The following is a 25,520-nucleotide window of genomic DNA, read 5'->3' as shown; positions in this document are numbered from 1 at the left end:
AAGAATTTCTTTGATTATAACATATTTTGAATACTATTTATTGTGCTATGAAGTTGTGTCCCCGAATGTGCACGCAACCCTGTTACTAATACTATTTTTGCCTGGCTGATGAAGGGTTAAAATATTATGTCATATTACAAACAAGAAATTACATCATCCAATCATTTTCAAAAAACATGTAGACCACAGGTGAGTGTCCTCTTGCAATTTTAATATATTTTCAAACTTTTCTGGTCTAGTTGAGTACGTAAAGCTTAACCACGCAACCCTGTTACTCATGTTTTAAGATTAATGTTGAATAATTTCAATTTTTATTTTCTGTATTTGTATAACCACATTGGTCCTTGACCTTGGTAAAATAGCTAAATTTCACAGCTAGCTTCTGTTCATAAGGTAGATGCTATATTAGCATTAATTCGCAACCCTGTTACTCTAATTAAAAGTAATATGGTTACTATCATAGTTATCAGGGTATTTTTTGTTAACTTTGATATATTTATGATTAAATATGCAGAGTTAAATTATAAAAATGAATTTATTTTTATAATTAAACATTATTTACATATTTTAAATAAATTGCCAGAATGTCTTCTGTTAGTACAGCGTCATTGCAGCATAGTGTGCCACAATACATTCAATTACAGCTGAAAATAAACAAATTTTGGTTAGATATTTGTGATTATTTGCAATAGATAGGCCTAATATCAGAATTTCTAATGGATTTCTACAGATAATTGTTATGACTCAATTTGCAACCCTGTTACAACCCTGTTACAAAAACATTTTTATTAAAATAAGGATAAATAATGGTAAGTAATTTGGCTATCACACAAAAAATTACATCTATAGACCTTAGAACAGCTTATATGATTATATGCACAATGTATCTGAGCATATTTGAGAATAGATACTGAAATTATTTAAAAAAAAAACTGTATGTCACTGTTCAAATTGAAGATAATTAAGCCTTTGATAGTAAGTCGAATTAACATAATATATATTAACAGTCTTACCTGAAATCATATGACTATTCAGTGTAAAATGACTTCCTTTATTCAATGAAAAAGGATTTACTGAAACATATTTTAAAAATATACTTTTTTCATGCTATTTTGTATTTGTAACAGGGTTGCCTAACTACATGTAGGCTACACAGCAAATAAAACATGAGGTGGAAAAAGTACCGTTGATGCCTGAGCTTGACAAATTTAGTAGTTAGTTTATTACCTATATTTCTTAAATATTCAACATAAAAGGACACAGACAACATATCAAATGTTGAACGTGACAAATTTGACTATTTCATGGAAAATGTTCATTTTGCATTTGATAGCCTACCAGCAACACCTTTCAAAAAAAGTTGGGATGGGGTATTCCAGAATTAGAGGACATTTTGGCATTTACACTTCTTAAAAAAAAAATCTATTTCAACATTTTGGTAACTAAATGTGAGTTTACAAGATTTGCAGATTAGGCTATTCTGTTTTTATTCACATTTTTCACAACGTCCTAACTTTTTCTGATTTGGAACAGACAGACAGCGTTGCTACGTAGGCCTACAGTCCGATGGCCCACCATCCATTGCCAGGCAGTAGTTGGCTAGGCTATTTAAAGCTCCCTCTGAAAAGAACAAAATTCTCTTGAATCCGTGTATGGTTCGTTCATTCGTTCATTATTCGGTTTTTAAACCATACACTCAGCTATATTTAGAACGAAATTGTGAAATTAACTTAATCAGAGTTTTGTCCATAGTTACAAGAATCGTCGTGCAGGGGGTGACGTGAACCAGCTCAAGAAGAAGACTGCACTACCCTACGTCTACGTCTAGGGCAAATGGTGAGCGATGGCATGTGGTCTTGGTCTCATTTGGAATGTCGTCGTAGCATACAGTAGCTTACCAGTGTATCCTATCTTTGAATGCTGCGAAAGGACAGAGTGGGCACAACGATCATTGTTTACGATAACCTTTGACTGATTGATAGCTGAGTAAACAACAACGTGTGAAGCAGTATCAAGTGAGTGTTAATCATAACGTTATCTATTCGAGGGCATGAAAGCATCAACCGGCAGAACGCACTGTCAGCAGAGTGACCGCCTGTAGATTGTAACTTGTACATAGCATGCCTGTTTCAGGTGTAATATTAAAGGCAACAAAGCATTTCTGGTTTGGGTTTATAGCTTGTAGATAGCTTGTAGTGGAGTCATCATGCTCATCGCGTGCGAGTGAACTGGCGGTCAGATGAGAAAAGGTGGAGTAGGCTCAGACTGCGTTTGGCCGGGTGCCTTAAGGTTTCCGCTTTATCAATATAAACATAGATATTTTCTAGCACTTTACATGTAATATTGGATATTTGTGGCAGAGTTTTGTTGTCACGATATAGCCTAATAGAATTAATTTTGCACGCGCTATTATCTTTGTCTAGAATCCAAATTTATACTGCCACAGAGGCACCGCCCTCTTTTTTTTTTATTTATTTATTGCTCAGACGTTGTTGTGGCTAGCCCATCACTCTGGCCAAAGAACATTAATGCTCGTGATTAAAACTGATTTCTCAACGCCGAAGTGGGGTCGCGTGCTGGTAGGCAAAAATCGTGTTTATTGTCGTATATTTGTGAATGTGTTTTCCATTCACTCTGCCTGTTGCCCACTGCTGCGCCAGCGTAGTAGCCTAACAATCTCGGTTTGGCGTTCCCATGGATCAGAAGAAAGTCTTCGTGTTGTCTTTCGTGCAAACATAGGCTACGTGTTTCTATGCGTGTCCTTTTTACAGTAAAATAACCGTCCTATCCGTTCCAATGTTTGTACCAATATTCAACAATTAATTGGTTTAATAATTAATTGGTTAGCCTACACGTTGTGAATTTAATTTTTAGTTAACTCTCAAAAAAACTCTCAATTGTGACTCCTCCTCCTACCCTTAATGATTGCAGTTTCCTGAAGTTAAATAGTTTTAAAGGCTGCGGTCACCATAGAAACGGACCCACCAAAGTCTGTTGGTAATTGGTCAACAAAATATCTATAGGCCTATGGTGAGTGCGAGGCAGGCTACGGAAGGAGGTTTCTGCATCTTCGTTTCGAACTCTTGATGCAAAAATCAGTCTACCCATTAAAGAGCTGGGATACACCACATATAGCCTAGGCCTATGTCTGAACAGCAAACACCTACTCATCATGATTCCAGGTAGGCCTAGGTAGACCTACTAACTAATGTAGCCTAAATTAATTAGGTTTCTAATGCAAACGGATCTAGTCATCTTTGGTTGTTCTAAAGTTAATTGGGCCCCTTTGCCTAAGATGGTTCTTAACAACAACAACAACAACAACAACATATTGCACTTTTCAAGGCACCCAAAGCCTCCATATCCCATTCTACAGTTGGGGGCTGTTGCTCACACCTCAGTGCCTGCTGGGCCCTTGTGCCCCATGTGTTTGAGCAATGCCATAGACCTTTCCTTTGTTATTATGATTAAATTACCATTTATGAGATTATGGTGACCCCACATTTGGTAGTCATCTGCTTTACTGTGAATCCTATCTTTATGGGCAGGATGGGCTTTAACCAAAGCCTTCTTTAATTTCTTACATTCTGTATTCAGCTGTTTTAGGTATTCATCTAGATATATCAAGTTTAGGATTGTGATTTAACCCCTTTCAGCGTTTGCCTGATCACTATGTTTATTTGCTAACTGTGATATCGTTCTACGCTTTTCACCTCACAGAAGATGTGGTCTCTGCTGATCTTGTTGGTGGCTGTGCTAAATGTGGGTAAGTAAGCCATTGTCTGTGATTTATGGGTAATGTCTTTCCACTGATTATACTCTGAGCTTAAATATTATGAAATGGATGTATGCTACAATTCTGGGTTGTTGTGATAATGTGTTGGCCTCTTACTATTCTGCCATCTGCTCATTACTGAACAGTTTGGAATAGAGAGTAGTGTGTTCCGGTTTGAGTAATGTCTCAATGCGTGCTCTGCAGGCACACACAATCTTGCTGTTCATAGAACATTTCTAGAACATTCTGAAAGCTCATCAAGTGAAGACCAGGCTTTAGCATCATTTGGGTCTGTCATGCTTGTTAGGAACTCCAGTGCTGCATTTTTATCTATGCATCTATGTTTGCTCTACAAGGCTACAACATATGGAAATAATTATGGAACTCTAAGTAAACTCAACTCATTTTAGCAAAACAAAACCATTGTAATTACACAGTGAGCAAGAGGAAATGGAGAACACGCTATACAGATTATAGCATCTGGATAGCTCCAGAAAGTGAAGGCATAGTTGCAGGGGCTAAAACTCATGGGTACTCGCATTTATCACCAACAACACATTTCTCATGTTGAATAGAGGCCAACACAGTCCCTATCTCTCTACTGAATAGCCTATGCTACACAGAGTCCTTTAAGGAACAGAACTACAAAACATCCTTGTTTCTCATACCAAGAGGAATGTTGTCCCATCCACTAGGGAATGTTGGACTTCCTCCTCTTTCAAAGATTATTGTTTCATTCTGGACTTGAAGGGTATTGGCAGAGAGGGTTAAAGCGGAGCTAGTAATCAAGGATCTTTGGTATTGGTATTCCTATCACTGCGTATGGCATGTATTACCAGAAGTGATACAGTAATCGTGATGAACCTCTCTGCCTTCCTCCACAGATTGTTATTACACCACCCGTGAAAAGTTAGGTCATGGTCGTCGACTTACTATTAAGATATCAAAGGAGACGGAAAAGCTTGAGTTCAAACCTGAGGATGGCTCATCTATGGAGACTATATGGAGCCGAGGGCAGCACCGCCCCAGCAAGGGCCGTCTGACAGGAAGCAGCTCGAGTACATCTGATCAACGTTGGGAGCTGCAGACAGTAGTGTTTGATGACGAGGGGACTTACAGTCTGAAGGATTACTGGAATAAGGAGACCAAATCTATTCTACTTGATGTCATTAGTGAGTGAGATGGAAGGCAAATTTATTTATGTAAAGATGAAAGTCAAATTTATTTTACGTAAAATGTTTTTTTGACGGACATGGGTGTCCTTCTCTCTGCCTGTTCTTTCCTGTACAGCTGTGCACAAGAACATTGATCGGGTAGCTGGAGAGGATCTGACTATCAACCTAGAAGGCAGCAACCAACATGAAGCCACCCTGCAGTTCACCGGGGATGCTGGGAACTTCACCCTGGTGCGAGACGGAGCAGAGGTGGGGAACGACCTGGCAGACTACGTCGGCCGAGTGAAAATCAGCTCCAGAGGCATCATCATCAAATCCGTCAACGTATCAGACGTGGGCAGGTACAGGCTGTTTGACAGAAGGGACCGGCTGGTGTCTGTCACCAGAATGATTCTAGTTGGTAAGTTTTCCCTCAGCATCTGCTTCAGATACAGCTCCCTTCTCTTCCCATTGCAAGCTCATTGTTGATCGTATGCTATTTTGAGGTGTTTGAAACTCAGGGGCAGGTGCATGCACAGAAACACACAAGAATAATTTCATTTGACTGGGGATCTGTAGACCCACACCCAATCCCTATTATACGTGTTCTTTGGGTAGCTTGTACTGTGTTTCGATATTTTTTTTATAAACACAGGAAAATTCCATTTCAATCAGGGAGAACAGTTGAATTTTGTAAAATCTGAGCTATGCTGAGCTGTGTTGGGGTGGGCTGCAGAGTAATCTGAATAAAGTATCTCTATTGTGTGCTTCATGATGAGAACATACAGTACTTTTTAAAAATACACATATGAACATTAGCATGAACACCCACAGAGCCATACATGTGAAAGATTTTGTGTCTTGCGTGACTGGCTATTTTTGGGATTGTAGGTTGTATTGACCAGGCCATATATAATCCAGTGACTCTAACCTCAGTCATCCCATAGTGTCTAATAATAGACTGTGACTTGTGAAAGAGACAGCTGAGATGAGATTTAAAACAGTTGTTTAATGATCTCAATCCAAATTAGCTGCTGTCTAATTACTTGGGTCAAATATGAAATGTTCTGTGTTACAGTTGTAAGTCAACTTGTAGAAATAAAACAAATCGACAGAGAAATGAGAGGGATATCCAGATTATTGGGAGGAAGCAGTGTTGGAAGGAAAGAGACATGAGAGTTGGGAGGATAGAATGTGGTGAAATGGAGGAACCTTGTTACAGAGAAGACAGACATCCCTGAAGGTGGGTTTTGGAGCAACAGGAAATGGTTTTGGACACTTCATAGTAGACTATTAGGTTAGACTATAAGGTTAATTTAAAATACTACCCAGTTACCAAAGCACTTTCACTGCCCTCTATTCTTCAAACACACTCAGTTACAAAAGCACTTTGCTCTCTTCTGTGTCATTTTAGCCAACGTTAGCCTACAATTTAATATAGATTTTTTTTTATCTGAAAGAAGGCTGATTGAGGGATAGGACACTGGGTAAGGCGTTGGACTAGACATCGTGCGACATGGGTTCGATCCTTACCTCGAGATAATATATTTCCGCGGATCACCTTCTACTTCATTTGTTACAAAGAGAGAAAATATTTCACTGTAAGGAAGTTGCTCTTTGGGACACTGGGCAAGGCGTTAGGTTAGGGATCTCGCAACCTGAGTTAGGTCCTTATCTCGATTTTCATGAATTTTCACAGATCGCCTATAGCTACTACTTTGTTAGGCTACAAAGAGAGGAAATATTTCAACATGGGAATCGCTTGTGCCTGTACTTATGAATGTATCAAGCATTTGCAGACCAAATGGCGCTTTTTGTATTGCTCTTGTGTGGAATTTTTATTAGTGTTGTATTTTTATTGACCAGTAGGTGTCCTAGGGTGCATTCAAAGCCAACAAATATTCAGACTTATTTTATTCAGACTTATTCTAATAGTCTACTATGAAGTGTCCATTAGGCCTATGAAATCTTCAGAAATGTCTTATAACTTCAGGCACAGAGAAAGAAAGAAAGAAAGAAAGAAAGAAAACTCATGTAGATTACAGAGGAGGAGAGGAGGGCCAGGCTGAAGCATGTTGCCAAACAGCACAAGCGGGTCCCTTCACACTTTGCCCTGAGCCAAAAAAAAAAGAAATAAAGGTATTTTTGTAAAAATTAGTCATTTTGTAGTTTGTTTTCTTTATAAATCTCTGGTTTTAGGCAACTTCATACTCCATGGAAGCTATGCACTATTGGCAACAATGTCACTCGCGCTTGTTTTGCTATGAAACGGCCATTTCCCTCTTCGCGCACCCTTCTCACCTTTTTCACCCCTGACCCGTTTTCATGCCTGGTTAAGTATAAGTATAAGTATATATACTCTTTTGATCCCGTGAGGGAAATTTATTCTCTGCATTTATCCCAATCCGTGAATTAGTGAAACACACTCAGCACACAGTGAAGTGAAGCACACACTAATCCTGGCGCAGTGAGCTGCCTGCAACAACAGCGGTGCTCAGGGAGCAGTGAGGGGTTAGGTGGCTTGCTCAAGGGCACTTTAGCCATGCCTACTGGTCAGGGTTCGAACTGGCAACCCTCTGGTTACAAGTCTGAAGCGCTAACCAGTAGGCCACAGCTGCCCAAATGGTTATGGGAGAGGTATGGCCTTATTTGTTTAAAGTAATATATTCATTTACCGGTACTTATTTCAATTTTAAAATGCATAAAGGCATTTTCTCATAGTCCAAGTTAATGTCCAAATTAATGCGGGCATTCCATGCTACATCACTAAGAGATTGCATGAAAATACAACTCAAATGTCATTATCTTTATAATTGTTGAAAGTAAAATATGCATTCAGATTCAGACTCACAGGAGTTACAGTACAGTACAGTAGTTACAGTTGAAAATTCTATTCTGATATACTCAACCAATTTGGACAGTCCAAAAGGATTGTAAGAGTATTTAATTCAAATGGTCATATTTTTGTTAATTTCTTTTGGTTTTCCATTGAATGCTGGACTTGGTATGCCTATGTCTGCAGTATAGGTATTCATGATACACAATGTAAGAAAAAGTGAAGGGATCATTAGGAATTCTTGTCAGATTTTGGTGAAATGCCATGGAATGACCACAATTCATGGGGAAAAGTAACAGAGGGTCACTTCAGATACATCACCATTGAACTATGAATGTCTCCAGATGTCCGATATTGAATGAATGTTGCTACTGTAGGTGGTTACTGCAGAATGTTGAGCAGTGTCTTGTTTAGATGAATTTACAATAAAAGACATTTGTTAATGGAAATTAAGTACACATGAGGTTATGGGATAAGTGTCTTGATGGGTCTTGATGGTCTTGTCCCAGCTTCAATCCATAATGGATGCCTCAAAGTCAATACTCATAGTTCCAAATACTGTAGGCAGGGGCGCTGCTAGAAAATTTGGGCCCTATGATAGACAATAATTCTGGGCCCCCCTGATAATATATAGTATTATCGGTGGCTCTCTGGGGACCCCCTGTCAGTGCTGGGCCCTTAGAATCGTCCTAACCCCCCCCCCCCCCCCCATCCCCCATCCCCATCCCCCATCCCTGACTGTAGGACCCAAGTGGTAATATGATGCCAAATTGTGGACGTGCTTGGCCGATGCTGCAATTTGAAACTCTTGAAACTGTCACACATGAGTAGATGCTTTCATATGAGCAAAATAATAAAATGTATAATACTTGACCAGATAGTTTATGTGAAGTTTAAGCAGCAGTTGGTAATTAAATAAAACTAGATATTCATGCCTTGAAGAAAAAGATTTTTCACGCACACTTTTCTTGTTGAGTCATGTATTTCTTTTTTTTCATACTGCATCGATGTCTCCTACTTCCTGTTTCTCACTGAAATCTCTCTTAATAACATTTCTACCATATCCCCTCTGCCCTTTTTTGCATTTTACATACTCTTTACTCCCTCTGTTCCTTTCTTCTCCCCTCTACAGATGCCCATGAGCACACAGAATCCACAAATCCTCTGCTAGCCTTGCTGCTGTTGTTGGGCATCCCCGCTGGTATTTGCTGCTGCTGCCGTAAAAAGATCTTCCGCAAGAAGGCCACCACCACTGCCACTCACGTGATCCATACCGACGGGCCCCCTCCTGGTGGACCGCCCTCCTACAACACCCCCTCCACGCCTATGATCCCTCCCGGGTCTGGTGGCCAAGTAAGTAGGGAACAACCAATGCGTTTGATAAATTTGTCCTCAGATGCGCAACCTAGCAATCTATCAGATGTGTATTTGTAGTTCCTAATTTCTGGATCTTATTTTCAGGTTTTTTATCATGGGCCAACACCAGATCCAAATGCGGTAAGAGTTTTACATATGGGATTTCACATGTCTTTTCGTGATATACTAGTGGTCTTTTTCAGTCAGGTTTTTCTGTAATTTCTATGGTTTATCAGTTGAAATGATGTTGTGGTGTGTTGAATGCATGTACAGGGCTATGCCCCAGTCTACCCAGCAGCAGGGGGTCAGATACCACCTCCACAGAACCCCGGCTATGGTCAGCCCATCCCACCTCCGCAGAACCCTGGCTATGGTCAGCCTGCCATGCCCCCAGGCCCTGTAAGACTGGATTTACCTTTTCATCAACCTATTGGCTTTACCTGTCTTCATCAATTTATTTGTGCATATTTGAACATGCACAAAAACAAACACACACATACACCATACATACACAAACAGCACAAAGGTACTACTGCAGACACTAACACATTGACGCACCAAGGTTCATCGAAGTGAATAAAGTAATGATCCATTCATATTCATTATATGCAAGGTCTATTACATAACAGCAAGAGAGTACAGTAGCTGACAGCATTTCTTTAATTCATTTAACTTGAGACGTTGTCCTGTTAAACCTGTCACTTGTCTTTTCCTTTTGAAGGGCTTCCAACCAGGCTATGACCCTCAGAATCCAGTATACCCGCCTACTGCAGGACCAGCCGTGCCTCAGTGGAATGGCCCACCACCCAACCAATACAATCCTGCTGCTCCACCCGTAGGTTCCTCAAACCAAACCTCCCTCCCCTCCTCATATTTTGGTTTCCCATTGCTTTCAGCTTGAAACCACATGTGTGTGCTCTAAGCGATGTTACGCGGTTTCTAAGCTAAAACATTTTTTGTAACATACAGAAAACATCACCTCACCATCTCTGTAAAAAAAATGTGGTCTCTGTGGACAGGTCAGGCTCCAAAAACGGCAGCAAAAACAGCTTGGTCCAACCTGGACCATAAAAACATAACAAACTGTTCCAGCAAATCACTGAGGAGATGCACGTTTAGGGGAGTTTCAATTCCACGGGAGGGAGGGGGAGGAAGTAGAGAGCTAGCTCTCTGTTTTGAACGACAACAGAAGTGACGTTACCCAGCATCGCTTAGAGCACCTTTAAAGTGCTGTTTACCTTTAACATTGCTCTATCATTACTGCCATACAGGGCTGCATAGGGATACTATACATTTGTGTTGTATGTTTTCAGGGCTATGCTCCTGTAGCATACAGTGCTCCTCCACCCACCAATGCAGAGCCATCGAAAGAGGAAATCAAGATGAATGAGATGTCAGCTGCGCACCTTCTTACTCCACCGCAGCCTCAGGTATGCTTCCTGTCTCTCGGTTTGCTCTTTTTATTCACCTCTGTCTAGATTATCACAGGTTTTCCACGTGGGCTTGCAAAGCTTCTCATGATCTCTTCTGTCTTATACACTATCAAACACACACACTCACACACTTTCTCTCTTGAATATTTTTCAATTAGGTTGGACAACCCACTGATTCAGCTTCTTCTGTGAACGCTTGGAGCTCATCGGAGCCAACCAAGTTCGAGATCAACGCAGGAACGACCAATTTCCTGTAGTCTCTTGATGGCACATCAGACTGATAACCCAAGCACCCTCCACACTCTTTGATAAAGGGCTCTCCAGCTTGTCTCACTGGAAGAACCTCTAAAGTTGCTACTAGTGGAGCCTTAACAGCGACTTTTTGAAGAGGCCCACTGGTGGAATCTTACCATCTTAGAGTAGGTCATTTTTTCCAAGTTTATTCAGATTTAACCCCTCACCTGTTGAGCAGACCACACCCAAAGTTTTAGGCACGTGTAGCATCATGCAGTTGCCATCTCTTTTTACCTCAAATTTGCACTTTGGTTCCATGTTTCTGTTGGTACCATGTGATGGAGCACATGGGTGCTCTCATACTTGGGACGATTACTTTTGTGGATCTTTGATGCAAACATGCAGTAGTGCTCCCTAGATTCAGCAAATGCTGCCTATTCAACCGCCACACGTGGACCAAAAGCTCAAATCTAGAAAAGGGTTCATGAAGACATCTGGCCTGCTTGGCAGGTGAGAGGTTAATCAAAACAAATTCTATTGTAGTTAAATTTGGAGACTACATGTTTCCAACTTCTACTATTTGGGCTTATCTTTGATCAATTTGCTCATATTGATTTTTTTCGTTAGTTCTTTGCTATACAGTGGATCATGTAAAAGAGTTCTTACAAGGTTTTCCAAAGGACCCCATACCAGAGGGCCTGAGAAGATCTTTCTACTACCAAGGTTTTTCCTGAGGGTGTAACACTGTTTTCTTTTTTTAATGGGTCAAAGTGGTGGGGTTATCTTTAGCTTTATTCTCGTGAAGTCTTTTATTGTCTCAATTGTCTGTTTTTTAAGTCAATGCATAGAGTAGCTGAAAACCTTGCCTTATTCTATTGAGGACATACCACAGTTTCCGACTCACCTCATATTTGCTTCAGCCAATAAGAGACAAGCCACACTTGTCAACCTCTCAGGACAGATCAAGTGCTTTCAACCAAGCAGTGGGCCTGTTGACAGTTCATTTTATGTATGGTTTCTCATTCATGTTACTAGGACCAATTATACATGATTTTCCCTGCTGAATTGCAATATACATTGTAAAAGTTATATTCGCTTCACAACAGATATAACAGAACAACAGGGTAGATATTTTGATTTTGATTATTATTATTTAACCATGGAAGGGTTTGGAAGAAGGATGGAGGTGCTTGGAAGTGCTTTTCCAGTTTGAAGAAACTTCTTAATCCTGGATGCATACAATATACATGTGTAATAGTATATACAATTGCATAACAATATCCTTTAGTGTAGAATCTGTGCCTTCATCTGATGATGCCAACAGATGTTTCAGCCTCTAGATTCCCACTAACTTTGCTTTTATGACTGTTGCCCTGCTTAAGAATGTCATCCAGCCCTCGTGGAGAACCCAACAATGATTTATAAACACCTTTGGTTTCCATCAGACCGAAGGTGGCCTGCAACATTAGCCATCCACAGGTGGTGCCTTCTCCACTTCGAACCTGGTCACCCAGGAACTCCAAGCCAGTTATCACAATTCAACTGGAATGAGTGGACTGTTGACTTAAATGGACTATAAAGTAATGGAAATAATGGCACTGCATGTTTTGGAGCAGCTTGGACCGACATCTCTGAACTGCTCAAACCACTGCTGCTGATTACTCCATGCCTCATCTACACATCTCAATGTAAGCTGCGGAGACCGTTGCAGGCCCATAGCAAAGCTAGGATTTTGGAGCCTGGCTTCTGTCTGCTGTCAATCAAGTTTTTAATTGTTACCTTAGGAAATGTCATTCAAAGACAAGGGGAGGGGAAACACTGCCAAGGAATGTCACCCCGCCACCTAGGGATTTCTACACAACAGATGGTTCCAGTTCTATCCTTTGATGGCTTCTCCTAGTGGACTTGCTTGTTGTAATATTATGTATGGTGGTGTTCTATTGGCCTCCCTCCAATTTATAGTGGTCATATTCACAAATATTGCACAAAAAAAAATTGGTTCATCATCTTAAAGAGGATTTCTGACTGTGCCAACAGCAAAGGTCACGCACAGCAATTAAGCATCAAAGAAGCAGGCTTGATACAACATGTCACATCTGTACTCCATTTTAAGGACTGTCAATTTCCGTCTTCCTTTTGCAAACTATTCATATTTTTAATGTAACATAGAGGTCAGCAGCTCTGTATGTCATGGTAGACTAGTGAGTCTATAGGTAATTGTGTTATTACTGTAGGCACTGTATCGCTTTGTATGTTTTAAGCCAAGCTGTAACTAGATGATAACTTATGCACATATGAAAACCCTTGCATTTTGTGTCACATCATGAGACATATGGAATGTCATGTAGTGTATTTTTTTTCAGTGAATGCATTCATTGTAATAATGTGTTGTACTGCACATAATATTAAAGAAATACTGAAACCAGAATTTCATGCCATCAGTTTCCCAATGCTAAAATACACTATTTTTACCCTTGGTAAAAATGTCTGTTACTGTGGATAGTTCAGAAATCAAATCCCCAAAATCGTGGTGTTGGTATGGGGTCTGATTTGCCAATCCTACAAGCCATTCTTTTAGGGTTTTTTTTTTTTTGTCTTCCCAATGTCAACCATTAACAGTGGTCCACTGTATTAACAGCCTTTTCTTAATTAAACAACAATCTGAGGCTGTCTCCTTTGTAGACAATAATTATTGTCTTCATTGCTTAGTCCATGACCATTAGACCAGATTATTGGAACAAGACTGGAGGAGTCCGTATGTATTAGCATAACTTAGTCTTTCCTAAATATCATTTGTCTTCTACACACTTAACTGTTCACAGTATTCAAAATTGTGGTTTGATTGCCCAAACTTTTATATGCCACTGTTTATTTAATTGCTAAACATAATTTTCATATCCAGAACAATTGAGTTCAGGGGCACATTCCAAGTATGTGGTTTAGAGACTAACCCTGATAAGTTTACTCTGAGTAAGTAGGAAACTCTTTAAAAGTGTGAGTGTTTTCTAGTGACATTTGATTCAGGGAGTTGCAGAAATCCAGAGTCACGCCCATACATACCTTGCATTTATGAAGAATGCAGGTTAATTTAGGGCAAAGGTAAGCTAACAAAGGTCACCGGCTAAGGGAGTGCACACCATGACTGCTGAAATATCAGAGCTGAGGTGCCACACCCCACCATCATCACACCTGCTAGTAAAGTCCATCCAGCTTGGAGTAGAACTAGAAATGACTACACCAAAGCTAACTGTTTTGCAAACCTCTAATCCTTCCTTCACACAGAGTTTGATCAGAGTTTTATCTCGGGTTTCCTCATGTGCCAACACAGTTTTACTCAAGTGCACCATGAATACAAATGATGAAAATACTTTATTAGAAATGATATAAAAGATGGTCCCGGCTGTTCTTGACATAGAGCAGTGTGTAGAGAGCAGCTTAATGTGCAATGGCTCTGGACAACAGTTCAAAACATATCTTACCATACAATTCCCTTAGTTTTATAAACATTCTTCACTCTCACTCCAAAACTCACTCCTTTTTTCTTCTGCTTTCCATCTCTCGGAGCCGCTTCTCCAGGCGTCTCACCTGCTCCTCCAGGTGGCTAGTGTGATCCTGCGCTCCGCTACGGGATCCCACACCCAGGAGCACACAGGCAATTACCAGACCTCCCAGCCTCAACGCCGTAGTCTCCATACTGGCATCCGTATCACTCAGGATCAGCCCAAACAGCACCAAGGCTCCACCTAGCTTCAGGAGCCAGAGGACCCGCCTCACTAGACCAGCTACCAATCGTAAGAGCAAGGACACCATCCAGTAGCCAATCACAGCCAGGAGAGCCCACTGAGAGACAAGGAGCACTCCATCTGGAGTGACTTTGTTGAAGGGTAGCTGAACTGAGGTGAGAACCAAAAAAGATAGGGATTAGAATGCTGACATGCCATCATAATACTGCACTGTGGCTTTAGATTACATTCTCACTTGTCCTGTAGTTTTAAACCATTAATCAAGGTCAGGATATGATCATCTTAGAGTTGATACAAGGCCCAGGGTGTAAGGTTTGAAATGTGAAAGTATACAGAAGGGGGTACAAATAACAAAATCACATTCAACGAAATTCATGGAACATCATCACACTGCTGTTATTTCTTGACCAAAAGGCATATGTGGGCGATAAGTCTCATAATGATATTTGGTAAGGTGTACAACGCTGGAGTTAGAAAATAAATCATTGCATTGCATTGGGTGGTAGCTTCTTGTGTTTTATCACCCTGTTTATGTCTATTGCATGCCTATGCAGGGAATAGGGTAAACATTTAAATAATAGATATCCCAACACAATTTACCCAGATTATCAGTTACATTAAGTCAATGTTTATATTGCAAGCTTTCTGAATTGTATGCATTAATATATGTAAATGATCCATTATCTACTGAAATATGCATTTCAAGTACAGCAACCTTCACACTGGATCAAAATTCTTTTGCTTTTCATTTTGGTGACAGATTTTAATCTACTGATCTATTAAGATTTATATTATTCACCTAATACATCCCTGCATAGACTATGTATATAATAAACAGTGATTAAACAGCACAAAATCTACGGTGTAGCCTATGCAATGAGGTCACATACAGTATATTTCCTTTTAAATGGTACCAAAACTAGATGTACCGCATAGTGGTACACAATATGACCGCCGCTCAGCCCTGTTCATCCTCTCCCACTTGTCACGCTTGACAATGTGTCTCCATCTCCTACTCCACCCCCTACTCTTGCAACTTTTGCGTATGCTTGTATGTGCATGCCTGTGTGTGTGTGTGTGTAATTGTGTGGATGTGTGTGTGTATGTCAATTTGTCTCCATCTCCTATATAGCCTGACCAATATGGGATTTTGAAGGCTGATAACCTACCGATTTCGATATTTGAGTTATTCAAAAACTGATAACCGATATATCGTCCGATAAAAAATGTAAAAATTTTCTCCCATAACAAGGTTGTAATCAAGGTGGGGCATTATGTATTTGAATAGGCCTAACTATCTAAATTCCTAATGAAAGGCTCTTCATATACAGTAATTTGTTTAAGAAATAAAAGATTGTTGGCCCCAGCTGTGGCGCAACTGACCATACGCCGGCGACCCGGGTTCCATTCCCGCCCCGTGGTCCTTTCCTTTCCGGATCCCACCCCGACTCTCTCTCCCACTCACTTCCTGTCATTCTCTACTGTCCTGTCATTAAAGGCATAAAAAAAGAAATAAAAGAGTGTATAAAATAGAAAGAATAAGAATAAAATAGGTCTTTGTTCTGTGATAACCACATTGCCATAAACTACACTGTGAGCAGTTTATACTTGCAGTGCCTTCTCAAACATGCTATTCCTGTAGAAAACCCAGGTACTGGTGCCAAAATTGAAAAATTTGCTTATTTAGGAAGCCCGAGGCATTTTTGAGACAAAGTTGGCTTATTTTGTCAATTTGGGTGTGCCGAATTCAAATCTGCAATATGACAAGCTCTATCTGACCTCTGGTGACCTCTAGAGGTCATTGAACTTTGGGGTTGTAAGCGTCCCAGCTGAACCCAGTTTCTCAGCTTTATAAGCAATGAAATGTACTACAATGATGAATTAAGTTAACAAATGGCCTTGTTTGGTCAAATTTGGGGTGCTGCATTCACTTTTTCATTTACAAAACCACATTTGACCTCTGATAACCTCAAGGTCATTAAACTTTGCCTATAGGCCTATGCATTTAACTTCATTTTTTTTATTATTTTATTGTATTGTACCAAAGGGAATATGAACAGACAAAAACAAATAGACAGGACCAAACAAGTCAAAACAAAACATTAACTGCCAGTCCATGTGCATTTCACATTTTTTTCCAAAATGGCCACCATGAGAATGGCTAGGCTGTGACATTAGTGTGCATAGTCTGCTTCGTTTCGGCAAACATCAGCAGAAGTGTGGCAACGACATGCAGCAGTGCACTGCAGCTTGTATTTTTTGCAGTTGCAGTTCTTCCTTTTACACTGTGTAGTACAACGGCATGTAACAAGATTGATAACAGCCTGAGGCACAGAAGGAAGGGAAGTGAGAATCTTTCTCAATTCGCCAACCCATAGTTTCCGATGGAGGCAGTGCAGGTCCTTGTTGTTTTGCTTGGAGCCATACAGCTGCTTGGTAGTGTGCCCTCTTGATATGAGCTTGAGGCTAGACATGAAGAGGCAGACACCAGGATGGTGCTCCATTGCACCAAGAGCCAGGCCTCTGCCATTGTTGTGTCTTCAAGAGACACAGAGGTCTTGGTTCTCCTTTTGGTCCATTTTTCCATCAACTGTGATAAAGTATGGATGAAGGCAGGCACCTCGAAGAAGCAGAAATTCATCCCAATTCACAGTTGCCGCAACAAGGGACAACATAGGGACAACAATGAGATGTCCATCAAGGCTGTGGTCTCTGCAGATCACCAGCCCCTCACACTCTCCACCACCGATGTGTGTGTGTGGCACTGAGCAGGACTAATGCACGTACCGTAAGGCTGCTGGTCCTGAAGGTATCCCCGGATGCGTCCTCAGGGCCTGTGCAGTGCAGCTGACTGAGGTTTGGACTGACATATTTAATCTGTCACTAGCCCATGCAGCTGTCCCCCCTTGCTTTAAAACCACCTCCATCGTGCCGGTGCCAAAACACTCCACTGCAACAAGCCTTAATGACTTCCGTCCAGTCGCACTCACCCCCATCATCATGAAGTGCTTTGAGAGGCTGGTCCTAGCCCACCTCAAGACCTGTTTACCACCCTCACTGGACCCCTTCCAATTCGCCTACCGTCAGAACAGGAGCACAGAGGATGCCATCTCTACGGCACTTCACTCTGCCCTGTCCCACCTTGACAATAGCAACACCTATGTAAGAATGCTGTTCATTGACTTCAGCTCGGCATTCAACACCATCATCACCTCCAAACTGATCACCAAACTCAGTGAACTGGGCATCAATACCTCCCTCTGTAACTGGATTCTGGACTTCCTAACCAACAGACCTCAGTCTGTTAGGTTAGATAACCACACCTCCTCAACTATCACCCTGAACACCGGCATTCCACAGGGATGTATGCTGAGCCCTCTCCTCTACTCCCTCTTCACCTACGACTGCACACCTGTACATGGCTCTAACATCATTGTCAAGTTTGCAGATGACACTACGGTGATTGGTCTCATCAGCAACAACGATGAGACGGCCTACAGGGAGGAGGTCCAGCCCCTAACATTGTGGTGCACGAATACCTGGCTCTCAACACCAAGAAGACCAAAGAGCTCATTGTGGACTTCAGGAAGTCTAAAGCTGGCACACACACACCCATCATCAACGGGACTGAGGTGGAGTGTGTCACCAGCTTCAAGTTTCTGGGTGTCCACATCTCTGACCCTCAACACCTCTACCCTGATCAAAAAGGCTCACCATCTGTCTCCTCAGATCCTGGTGAACTTCTATCGTTGCACCATCGAGAGCATCCTCACCAACTGTGTCACAGTTTGGTATGGCAATTGCTCTGCCCATGACCGGAAAGCACTACAGAGGGTGGTGAAAACTGCCCAACGCATCACCGGTTCCTCACTCCCCTCCATCGAGGCTATCCAGGGCAAGCGATGCTTGCGTAAGGCGTGCAGCATCATCAAAGACTGTTCTCACCCCAACCACAGACTGTTCACCCCACTCCCCTCCGGGAGGCGTTACAGGTCTCTCCGCGCCCGAACCAGCAGGTTCAGAGGAAGCTTCTTTCCTGCGGCTGTCACCCTACTAGACTCTATCTCTGCATCCAACGAACTAAGCCCCCATCACCCCCCGCCCTGCCCCCGCCTGATGCCTCCTTGCCTATGCCTGTTGAGGTGTCCACGACCATGGCAGCCTTGACAGGGACAACAAGGAGGCGGACATCCCCCAGCCCCCCCACAACTGCACTACCATATCCCATCCATAGTGTATTTATTTACAAATGTACATACTGTAATTAAACTTATACGTATAATTATACTTAGCCATTTACTGCTCTTCATCCTGCACATACACTTATTCTTAATACTATTATAATGTTACTGTTTCTGCACTATAATGGTACTGTTACCACACTGCACATAGCTGTACATACTGTAAATATCTGTTTATATGGTTCATACTAAATATCCATATTTATTTACTTTTCTGTAATATATTCTGTTAATACACTGCATATATCTATATTGTACTTACTACTACTATAATTGTACTGCCACTACATTGCACATATCTGTACATGTTGTTCATACATTGTTCATATTACATAGCCATATTTATTCTGCTCTTATAAGGTTACTGCTAATACACTGCACATACTTATATTTAATTTATACTACTCTAAACCACCTTGTGAAAACAACTGGTTTATTTAGGCTTCAAGAAGAAATAGGAATGACATTTCACCTGAAAATCATCCTACCATGAATACTCAGGCCACAATGCTGTGAAACCGTAAACTATCCATTGTGGTTTTTGGAAGTGAAGAGTGAAGAGTAATGAATGTGTCCTACAGCCATAAGCTGCGCATCTGGTGGACAAACTACGTAAGGCCAATACTGGAAATCAGAATGTGAGTGTGTACAAGTGTGTGTGTGTATGTGTGCTTGTGTGTGTGTGTGTGAGAGAGAGTGTGTGTAAGACTCCTCTCTTCACCCTCTGCCAGCAACCCTTTGCTCAACACCACCATCTACAGGCCGATGACTGTATAGTCGCTAAATGTACACATAAATTAATTTATTTTGTACCCCCTCATGGATGAAATTCTACAAAACTTGGCATACCCCAGACGATGTCAGGTTAATCATACACATGCAATTTGGTGCAGTTCTGAACATCTCAACTGAAGATAGGGGCGATTAAAGCAGAATAATATTACATTTTATTTTTTAACCGGGGGGTGCAAATCACAAATGAGTTAGGTTGATGTAGGCCCTTGAAATAGGCTAGGTTGATGTGGGCCCTTGAGACCAACATACCATAAACATTTCTTCATCCTCGGTGCCACGGTTCAGGTAGTTACTTAGGAAAAACTGTGGCTCCCGGGGACCAAACAATTTTTTTCCGTAAAAGTCTAGTGGGGCTATATGCAGGGATGGGCAGTATTTCTAATACATGTACTTAAAATACGTATTTCAAATACAAAATACTATTTTGTAATTTGTATTTTATTGAGATGATGAAAATGCCTTCGTATTTTGTTTTAAAATACTTCAGTGTTGTGTATTTTTGTATTTTCAAAATACTGTAAAATACTTTCTGTGAAACACTGTGATGATATCTATCTAACTATAAAGCACAACATCTCTGTCTCTTCTGGTCAAGCCCCTCTGCTCCAGTAGAGCGTTTATTTTCCTTTGCTGAACTGATTAACAGGCCCTATAGGCGTCGTCTGAATGCAACACTGTTTGAGAAGTTAGTTGTGCTTAAAGGAATCAACTGAGGAGACACGAGGACAGCACAAGGAAGTTTTTTTCTAGACTTTAAATTTGCCTACAGTATGTTCTCTGACCTGTGAAATATTTCAGTGCTATGGTAAGATACCAAGGACATTTCCAATTTTGCACATTTTAAATAAGAAATGATTGATAATGTCATAACTAGATGTACCGCAGAGCGGTACAAAATATGACCGCCGCCCAGTCCAGCACATTTTTTCCACAAAAATAAATCACGCTGAAAGGCCTATATGATTCTAACTGTCTCACTAAATTGCATTATCCACACTCAATTCTCACTGGTATCTGCTAGAAAACAAGTACCAAAACATGATTAGTTCATAGATTTCACATGTAAAATTCATTTTATACAACCCACCCCCATCTTGCCTGTTCATAATTCTGAGAAATTCTTGAATTGTGTGCATGTGTGCGTGTACACGTTTATGTTTATGTGTGTGGGTGTGTGTGTGTGTGTGCGTGCTTGTGTGTTTGCCTGCGTATGTGTGTTTGTGCATGTGCATGCATGCGTACATATGTCTACTGTGTTGAGTATGTGTCATACGTATGATTACTGTGAATGTATGTGTGTGCGTGTGTATCTGTTTATGCACATGTGTGCACATGGAATGGGTTAACATGACCCCTGGAGGCAAACATACGGAAAAAATTGGTCATCCTAGGCCCTACGGTTCTCAAGATATTCACAGAAAACTGTGTCGACCCTACCCTCCTTTCGGGGGGTCCAGTACAGCAGGGGGGCTACAGATCAAAATGAAAAACGATGGTTCCATGCTATCCATGTGGGGTTACATGCCCACCAAGTTTCGTCTACCCCGGTCTTTCAGTGTCCCGGGAATCCTTGACGGAAATTTGGACATGCGTGGCGGTCATAATAATTGGATTATAATTGTCTTAACTAATTGGATGGTATTGGTGACAACCTGATTTTTTTATTTTTTATTTTTTTTGTATTTACGTTGATAGAGGTTGTGCACACACCAGTTTCAGGTGAATACAAATTGATTCAACTGTGATGAAACTCACCATAAGTGTGGTAGTGTAGTGATGGTGTTAAATAACTTAAAAGGTTAAAATGCTACCTAGTTTAAATTTCTAAATAAGTCATCCATTTGGATTGTTTGTCTTTTGAGTTATTGTCACTGATTCATAGTCTGCAATCTATTACACCAACTGGCTGGGAAGTGAAACAGTTGTGGAGTCGGCATTCATAGCCTGTCACTGCAAAACATTACATCTCCAAACTCAAAAACTGTAGACTAACAGTCAATGAAAGTGGACTGTCAGAGCAGCACAAAATACTAAAAGCCATGCCGACCCTGGCAGAGGTTTATATTGGGATGTCTAACATGAGGGGTCAGCATATCTAATCTGTTGACTGATTATGGAATGAGTCTCTTGCTTTCAAATGTTTGTTCAAGCTCAGCTCAAAGTTCAGCTATTACTATCCTGTAGTTTTTATTAGTACCATGATTCAACAAATGTGTAAAGGTTATAAAAAATGCATTTAAACTGAGAAGTTAACAAAAAATATTCCACTATTCCACAAGGATAGGTTGATAAGTTAACAAAAACAGAAAGAAAGAAATAAAGCATTTGAATCTGGCTCAATTAGGGGATCTGACTGGCTCAAGCACTTTGTTTTGTAAAAGACTGAGGAGGCTAGCCAGCCTATTGGGGAAAAAACTGTACAGGCAGGCAGAGATCTGTTGAAACTCGCTTTATGGATTTGTTTAGTCAGAAGGGCTCACCTTTGGTTCCTGTGGCGCTCAACAGCTCTGTGATGTATTGAAAGACAATATTCAGACAGCTGGCTGTACCCTCTGATAGCGACTTGACAGCACTTCTAATACTCTAGTGTGGGAAATAATGGGATGATTTACAGATTGAGAGCATGTTCGTGGATGAGAGTTAGCCTATGACGACTGAAACTGTAATTTAGCCTATATGAACATCATAAATCCCCTTTTAATCAATACTTTAATTTAATTGAATTGTTAAGGCTACGTTCTTAGGTGTAGAACAGACTTAACATATTACAAAATAGAAGCCAAATAATGAATGACCTGAAGTGAGGTATCCACAGCCCGTTCCCCGACAAAGGACACCAGGTAACCACGCGCGTCCACGGAAAGGTCCGATAGAACTTCTCTGAAAGTTCGCAGCACGCCTTGGGTCTCCGTCTTCTTCCCATCCTCTTGAGCTGATGAACTCGAACAAAATGATATAGACGCAACCAAAACTAGATATAGCAGTATCCATCCACAAGAAATTCTTGCCATTCTCAACCCTGATTGTATGACCTCCTGTTTTATCATTGCAAAGTGGCAGGTGTTGCCTTTCAGGTAGGCTTATTTTAAATTGATTAACAAAAACACGTAAGGCAAATAACAAATCAAACAACACGCCTAACACAGTTTCACTTCACTGGAAAATAATACGCCTACGCCTACCTCTTCCCTTAAAAATATTGCTGTCACAAAAACACCCTATTTCTCTGTGTTCCCCATGTACAAACGAGTCACTACGACTTAACGATTACTCAACATTTCCTTTCTTTAAGTCGCACTCAGTCTGGAAAACTTAAATTAATTTCCTTCTATTCCATGGTTCCCCTCCTTCTCTTGTATGCGTGTACTGCCACCTTCTGAGAAGGAGTTGAATTAAGACTTCAAAGTTAGACAAGCCTAGCCTAGTAAGCCTAGCTTCTAGTAAAAAAAAAAAAAAAAAACACAGCAGTAGGCCCTATATGAAGTTAAACCAGAGAACATGTGAGTAATCATTATATGTAAATGTAAATCAGGTTTCTCGGCCAAGTAGCCTATGCAATATAATGTTGAGGTTTGAGAGTCAGTGGACAGAAATTTTCAGTCAGTCAAACAGAACTGTTAAAAACTGTTAAGGTTGTCCCTAGCTCAACAAAGTTGTTCATGAGCCAATCTGCCCTGTGCCATACACGGTTGAACCTCAGAGTGGCAGTGCAGCACAAGAGGAACTTTTTGTAATTTTTTTTATTGTGACTTGGCCCCTGTATGGCTGGCGTCATGTCAGATATTATCCCTTACTTATTTCATATTGAGCGCCAACTTCACAATATAACCCTAGCAGGAAGTAGTCAGATGTAAATCTGGAAACCTCACACACATCAGTGTTTCCCATGTCTGTAGTGCATGTTTGAAAAATGAAAAACCGTTGCACAGTAAGTCTGCATCAATACAAAGACTGTTTTATTTCACATTATCCAGAAATTTCCATCCATCCGCTTTTGCATAACATGCCTTCCAGGCAGATTCTACTCTTGTTCTTGCCTACTCCCTTATTTGTTTATGTTGCCTTAGGATAACTTCATTAACAGAACACATGCTACATGCTGAATAAGTTATTGCCACATCTTATACAAAATTACTCTTAACACCACTTAGTAATACTAGATGTACCGCATAGCGGTACAAAACATGACCGCCGCTCAGTCCTGTACATCCGTTCCGCGAAAATAAAGCACACTTTTTGTCTCCAATATTTTACTCCATCCCCCACTCTTGAAACTTTTGTGTATGCTTGTTTGGCATGCCTGAGTGTGTGTGTGCGGCTGCACAGAAAGTAGCCTAGTGCTGAAAAGGTGAATAGATTGTAGAATAGCCGAAGAAGATGTATTGTTATAAAACCTTTAAAATCTCTAAACAATCACAAGTAGGGCAGTTCATCACAGTTCATCCATTGCAACTGGATTGATGAAAGGTCACTTACACCTGTAGGCTACATTGTATTTGGGAAAAGCAAAAGGTATCAGCATAATGTTATTTATTTATTTATTTATTTATTTATAAACAAAAACACCTCTGTCAGTTCCATGCCGTTTTCAACAGCTATCAATTTTTGGATGGATGGATTTTTTGTGAATGTTTCTTCTTCTACATAAGATTTTAGTCATCTTTAGTTCATGTAATACTTTATTGTCAATGCACAAATTAAGTAACAGTAGTCTGAAACGTTATTGTTAATGCACAAATTAAGTAACAGTAGTCTGAAACGAAATGCTGTTTTACATCTAACCAGTGGTGCAAATAACTGACATGTCCAAATGGGCCTTGATGAAATGCGTCGCTAGACTGTTCATACGCATTTTAACGGGCCAAAGTTGAAGAGCTGTTGTCCGTTATTGTTCGTGCAAATATAGGCTGCTTCATGTTCCCTTGCATTGTGTAACTGAGGTCCATGGCTAGTCTGGCTTTCACCAGACCAAGCTCAATCTTTTAAGAAATCAAAAAATAAATAGCGGGCAGATCAGGCTGGGTTCACCCAGCCTAGTCCATAGGCACCCGATATTGTTTAATTTTCCGATTGAGATATTCACGCTCTGGCTATTCTAAATGCAAAAATGCATTAGGGAGTTATGACAAAACTGTAACTAACAAACTAGATCCTAATAGAAAGCTGTTAGCTTCCCTAAGCCAGTGGTTTTCAAAGTGGGGGCCGCGAGGGGGTGCCAGGGGGGCCTCAGCAAGTTGGAAGGAAAAATAAAAGCAACAAATAAATACATTTGAAAAATGTAAAATATACCTTTTACTATGAGGGTTGTTATACAATGCCATTATAATAATGTGAGGCATATCTGAACATTATATTTACCATGATAATGACTGGGAATAATAGTAGAGTGATAGCTCTCATATAACAGAAAGCCCCAAATACAATTTTTACACACTGTATGCTCCATAGCGAAGTGCTTGTGGCTAAAATAATTATTAGGAATAGCTTAATGTATTTTTACATTTGCCGTAGTATTGTCGATGGGTTTAATAACACATCAAGGGGGTCCTTGGCCAGAACCTTGTGGTGTTTGGGGGGCCTTGTCGTGGAAAAGTTTGGGAACCCCTGCCCTAAGCTACAGGTAGGCTTATAAGGTAGGCCTATTTACAACATAAATTGTCAATAGGCTATGCTGGCGACACAAATAAATTCTCTTTTGGAAACCAATGGCTTACGCCTTACAGTATCAAGCGGACTTAAACTGCCATATCGTGGCGAAAAGTTGTAATAAAATTCACACAGCTCCATGAGTCAAGGAAAGCGCGAATGAAGTAGCCACTTCTAAATGGGACCCACTACACAGTAGCTTAAGGTGTGTTGCTAAAGCAGCCATAATGAAATGAAGGTGTCATTGGATACTTCACATACACGTGCTTTTTAATTTCACAGTTAAAAAATATATCAACGATAAGAA

The 25,520-nt window shown here is 40.7% G+C and overlaps 2 protein-coding genes across 6 annotated transcripts; one reads left to right on the top strand and one right to left on the bottom strand.

Annotated features, from left to right (window-relative positions):
• The first annotated feature begins 1,620 nt into the window (after positions 1 to 1,620).
• On the top strand, positions 1,621 to 13,216 carry wu:fc21g02. Of its 5 annotated transcripts, none has more exons than XM_042094395.1 (10): positions 1,621 to 1,836; positions 3,721 to 3,766; positions 4,660 to 4,947; positions 5,066 to 5,350; positions 8,898 to 9,118; positions 9,227 to 9,262; positions 9,395 to 9,520; positions 9,843 to 9,956; positions 10,435 to 10,551; positions 10,713 to 13,216. In XM_042094395.1, the coding sequence occupies exons 1-10, from the start codon at positions 1,834 to 1,836 to the stop codon at positions 10,809 to 10,811; spliced, it is 1,335 nt and encodes a 444-aa protein (XP_041950329.1). In that variant the 5' UTR covers positions 1,621 to 1,833; the 3' UTR covers positions 10,812 to 13,216. The 5 variants fall into 5 exon arrangements, with proteins under 5 accessions (XP_041950329.1, XP_041950347.1, XP_041950320.1 ...); XM_042094413.1 differs by lacking the exon at positions 1,621 to 1,836 and adding an exon at positions 1,845 to 2,015; XM_042094386.1 differs by lacking the exon at positions 1,621 to 1,836 and adding an exon at positions 2,086 to 2,579.
• Positions 13,217 to 14,138: 922 nt separating this feature from the next.
• Positions 14,139 to 22,926, bottom strand: tmem109 (transmembrane protein 109). The gene is made up of 3 exons (XM_042094440.1): positions 22,363 to 22,926; positions 22,048 to 22,150; positions 14,139 to 14,681 (listed from the first exon to the last, which is right to left on the bottom strand). The coding sequence occupies exons 1-3, from the start codon at positions 22,612 to 22,614 to the stop codon at positions 14,317 to 14,319; spliced, it is 720 nt and encodes a 239-aa protein (XP_041950374.1). The 5' UTR covers positions 22,615 to 22,926; the 3' UTR covers positions 14,139 to 14,316.
• Between the last annotated feature and the right edge of the window lie 2,594 nt (positions 22,927 to 25,520).

This window comes from Alosa sapidissima, chromosome 1 (assembly GCF_018492685.1).
Source record: "Alosa sapidissima isolate fAloSap1 chromosome 1, fAloSap1.pri, whole genome shotgun sequence".
Classification (NCBI taxonomy): domain Eukaryota; kingdom Metazoa; phylum Chordata; class Actinopteri; order Clupeiformes; family Clupeidae; genus Alosa; species Alosa sapidissima.
The sequence above is the reverse complement of the archived record's forward strand: the minus strand, read 5'-3'. Positions and strand labels throughout refer to the sequence as shown.

Bases quoted from the DNA above. Each gene is read 5' to 3' on its own strand.
- wu:fc21g02 (XM_042094386.1), top strand. From the start codon at position 2,529: ATGCTCGTGATTAAAACTGATTTCTCAACGCCGAAGTGGGGTCGCGTG. The intron at 9,957-10,434 runs GTAGGTTCCTCA...GTATGTTTTCAG, and splicing joins ACAATCCTGCTGCTCCACCC to GGCTATGCTCCTGTAGCATA. The intron at 10,552-10,712 runs GTATGCTTCCTG...TTTTTCAATTAG, and splicing joins TTACTCCACCGCAGCCTCAG to GTTGGACAACCCACTGATTC.
- tmem109 (XM_042094440.1), bottom strand. From the start codon at position 22,614: ATGATAAAACAGGAGGTCATACAATCAGGGTTGAGAATGGCAAGAATT. The intron at 22,151-22,362 runs GTCATTCATTAT...TTCCCACACTAG, and splicing joins CTGTGGATACCTCACTTCAG to AGTATTAGAAGTGCTGTCAA. The intron at 14,682-22,047 runs GTGAGCCCTTCT...TTCTCACCTCAG, and splicing joins GAGCGCCACAGGAACCAAAG to TTCAGCTACCCTTCAACAAA.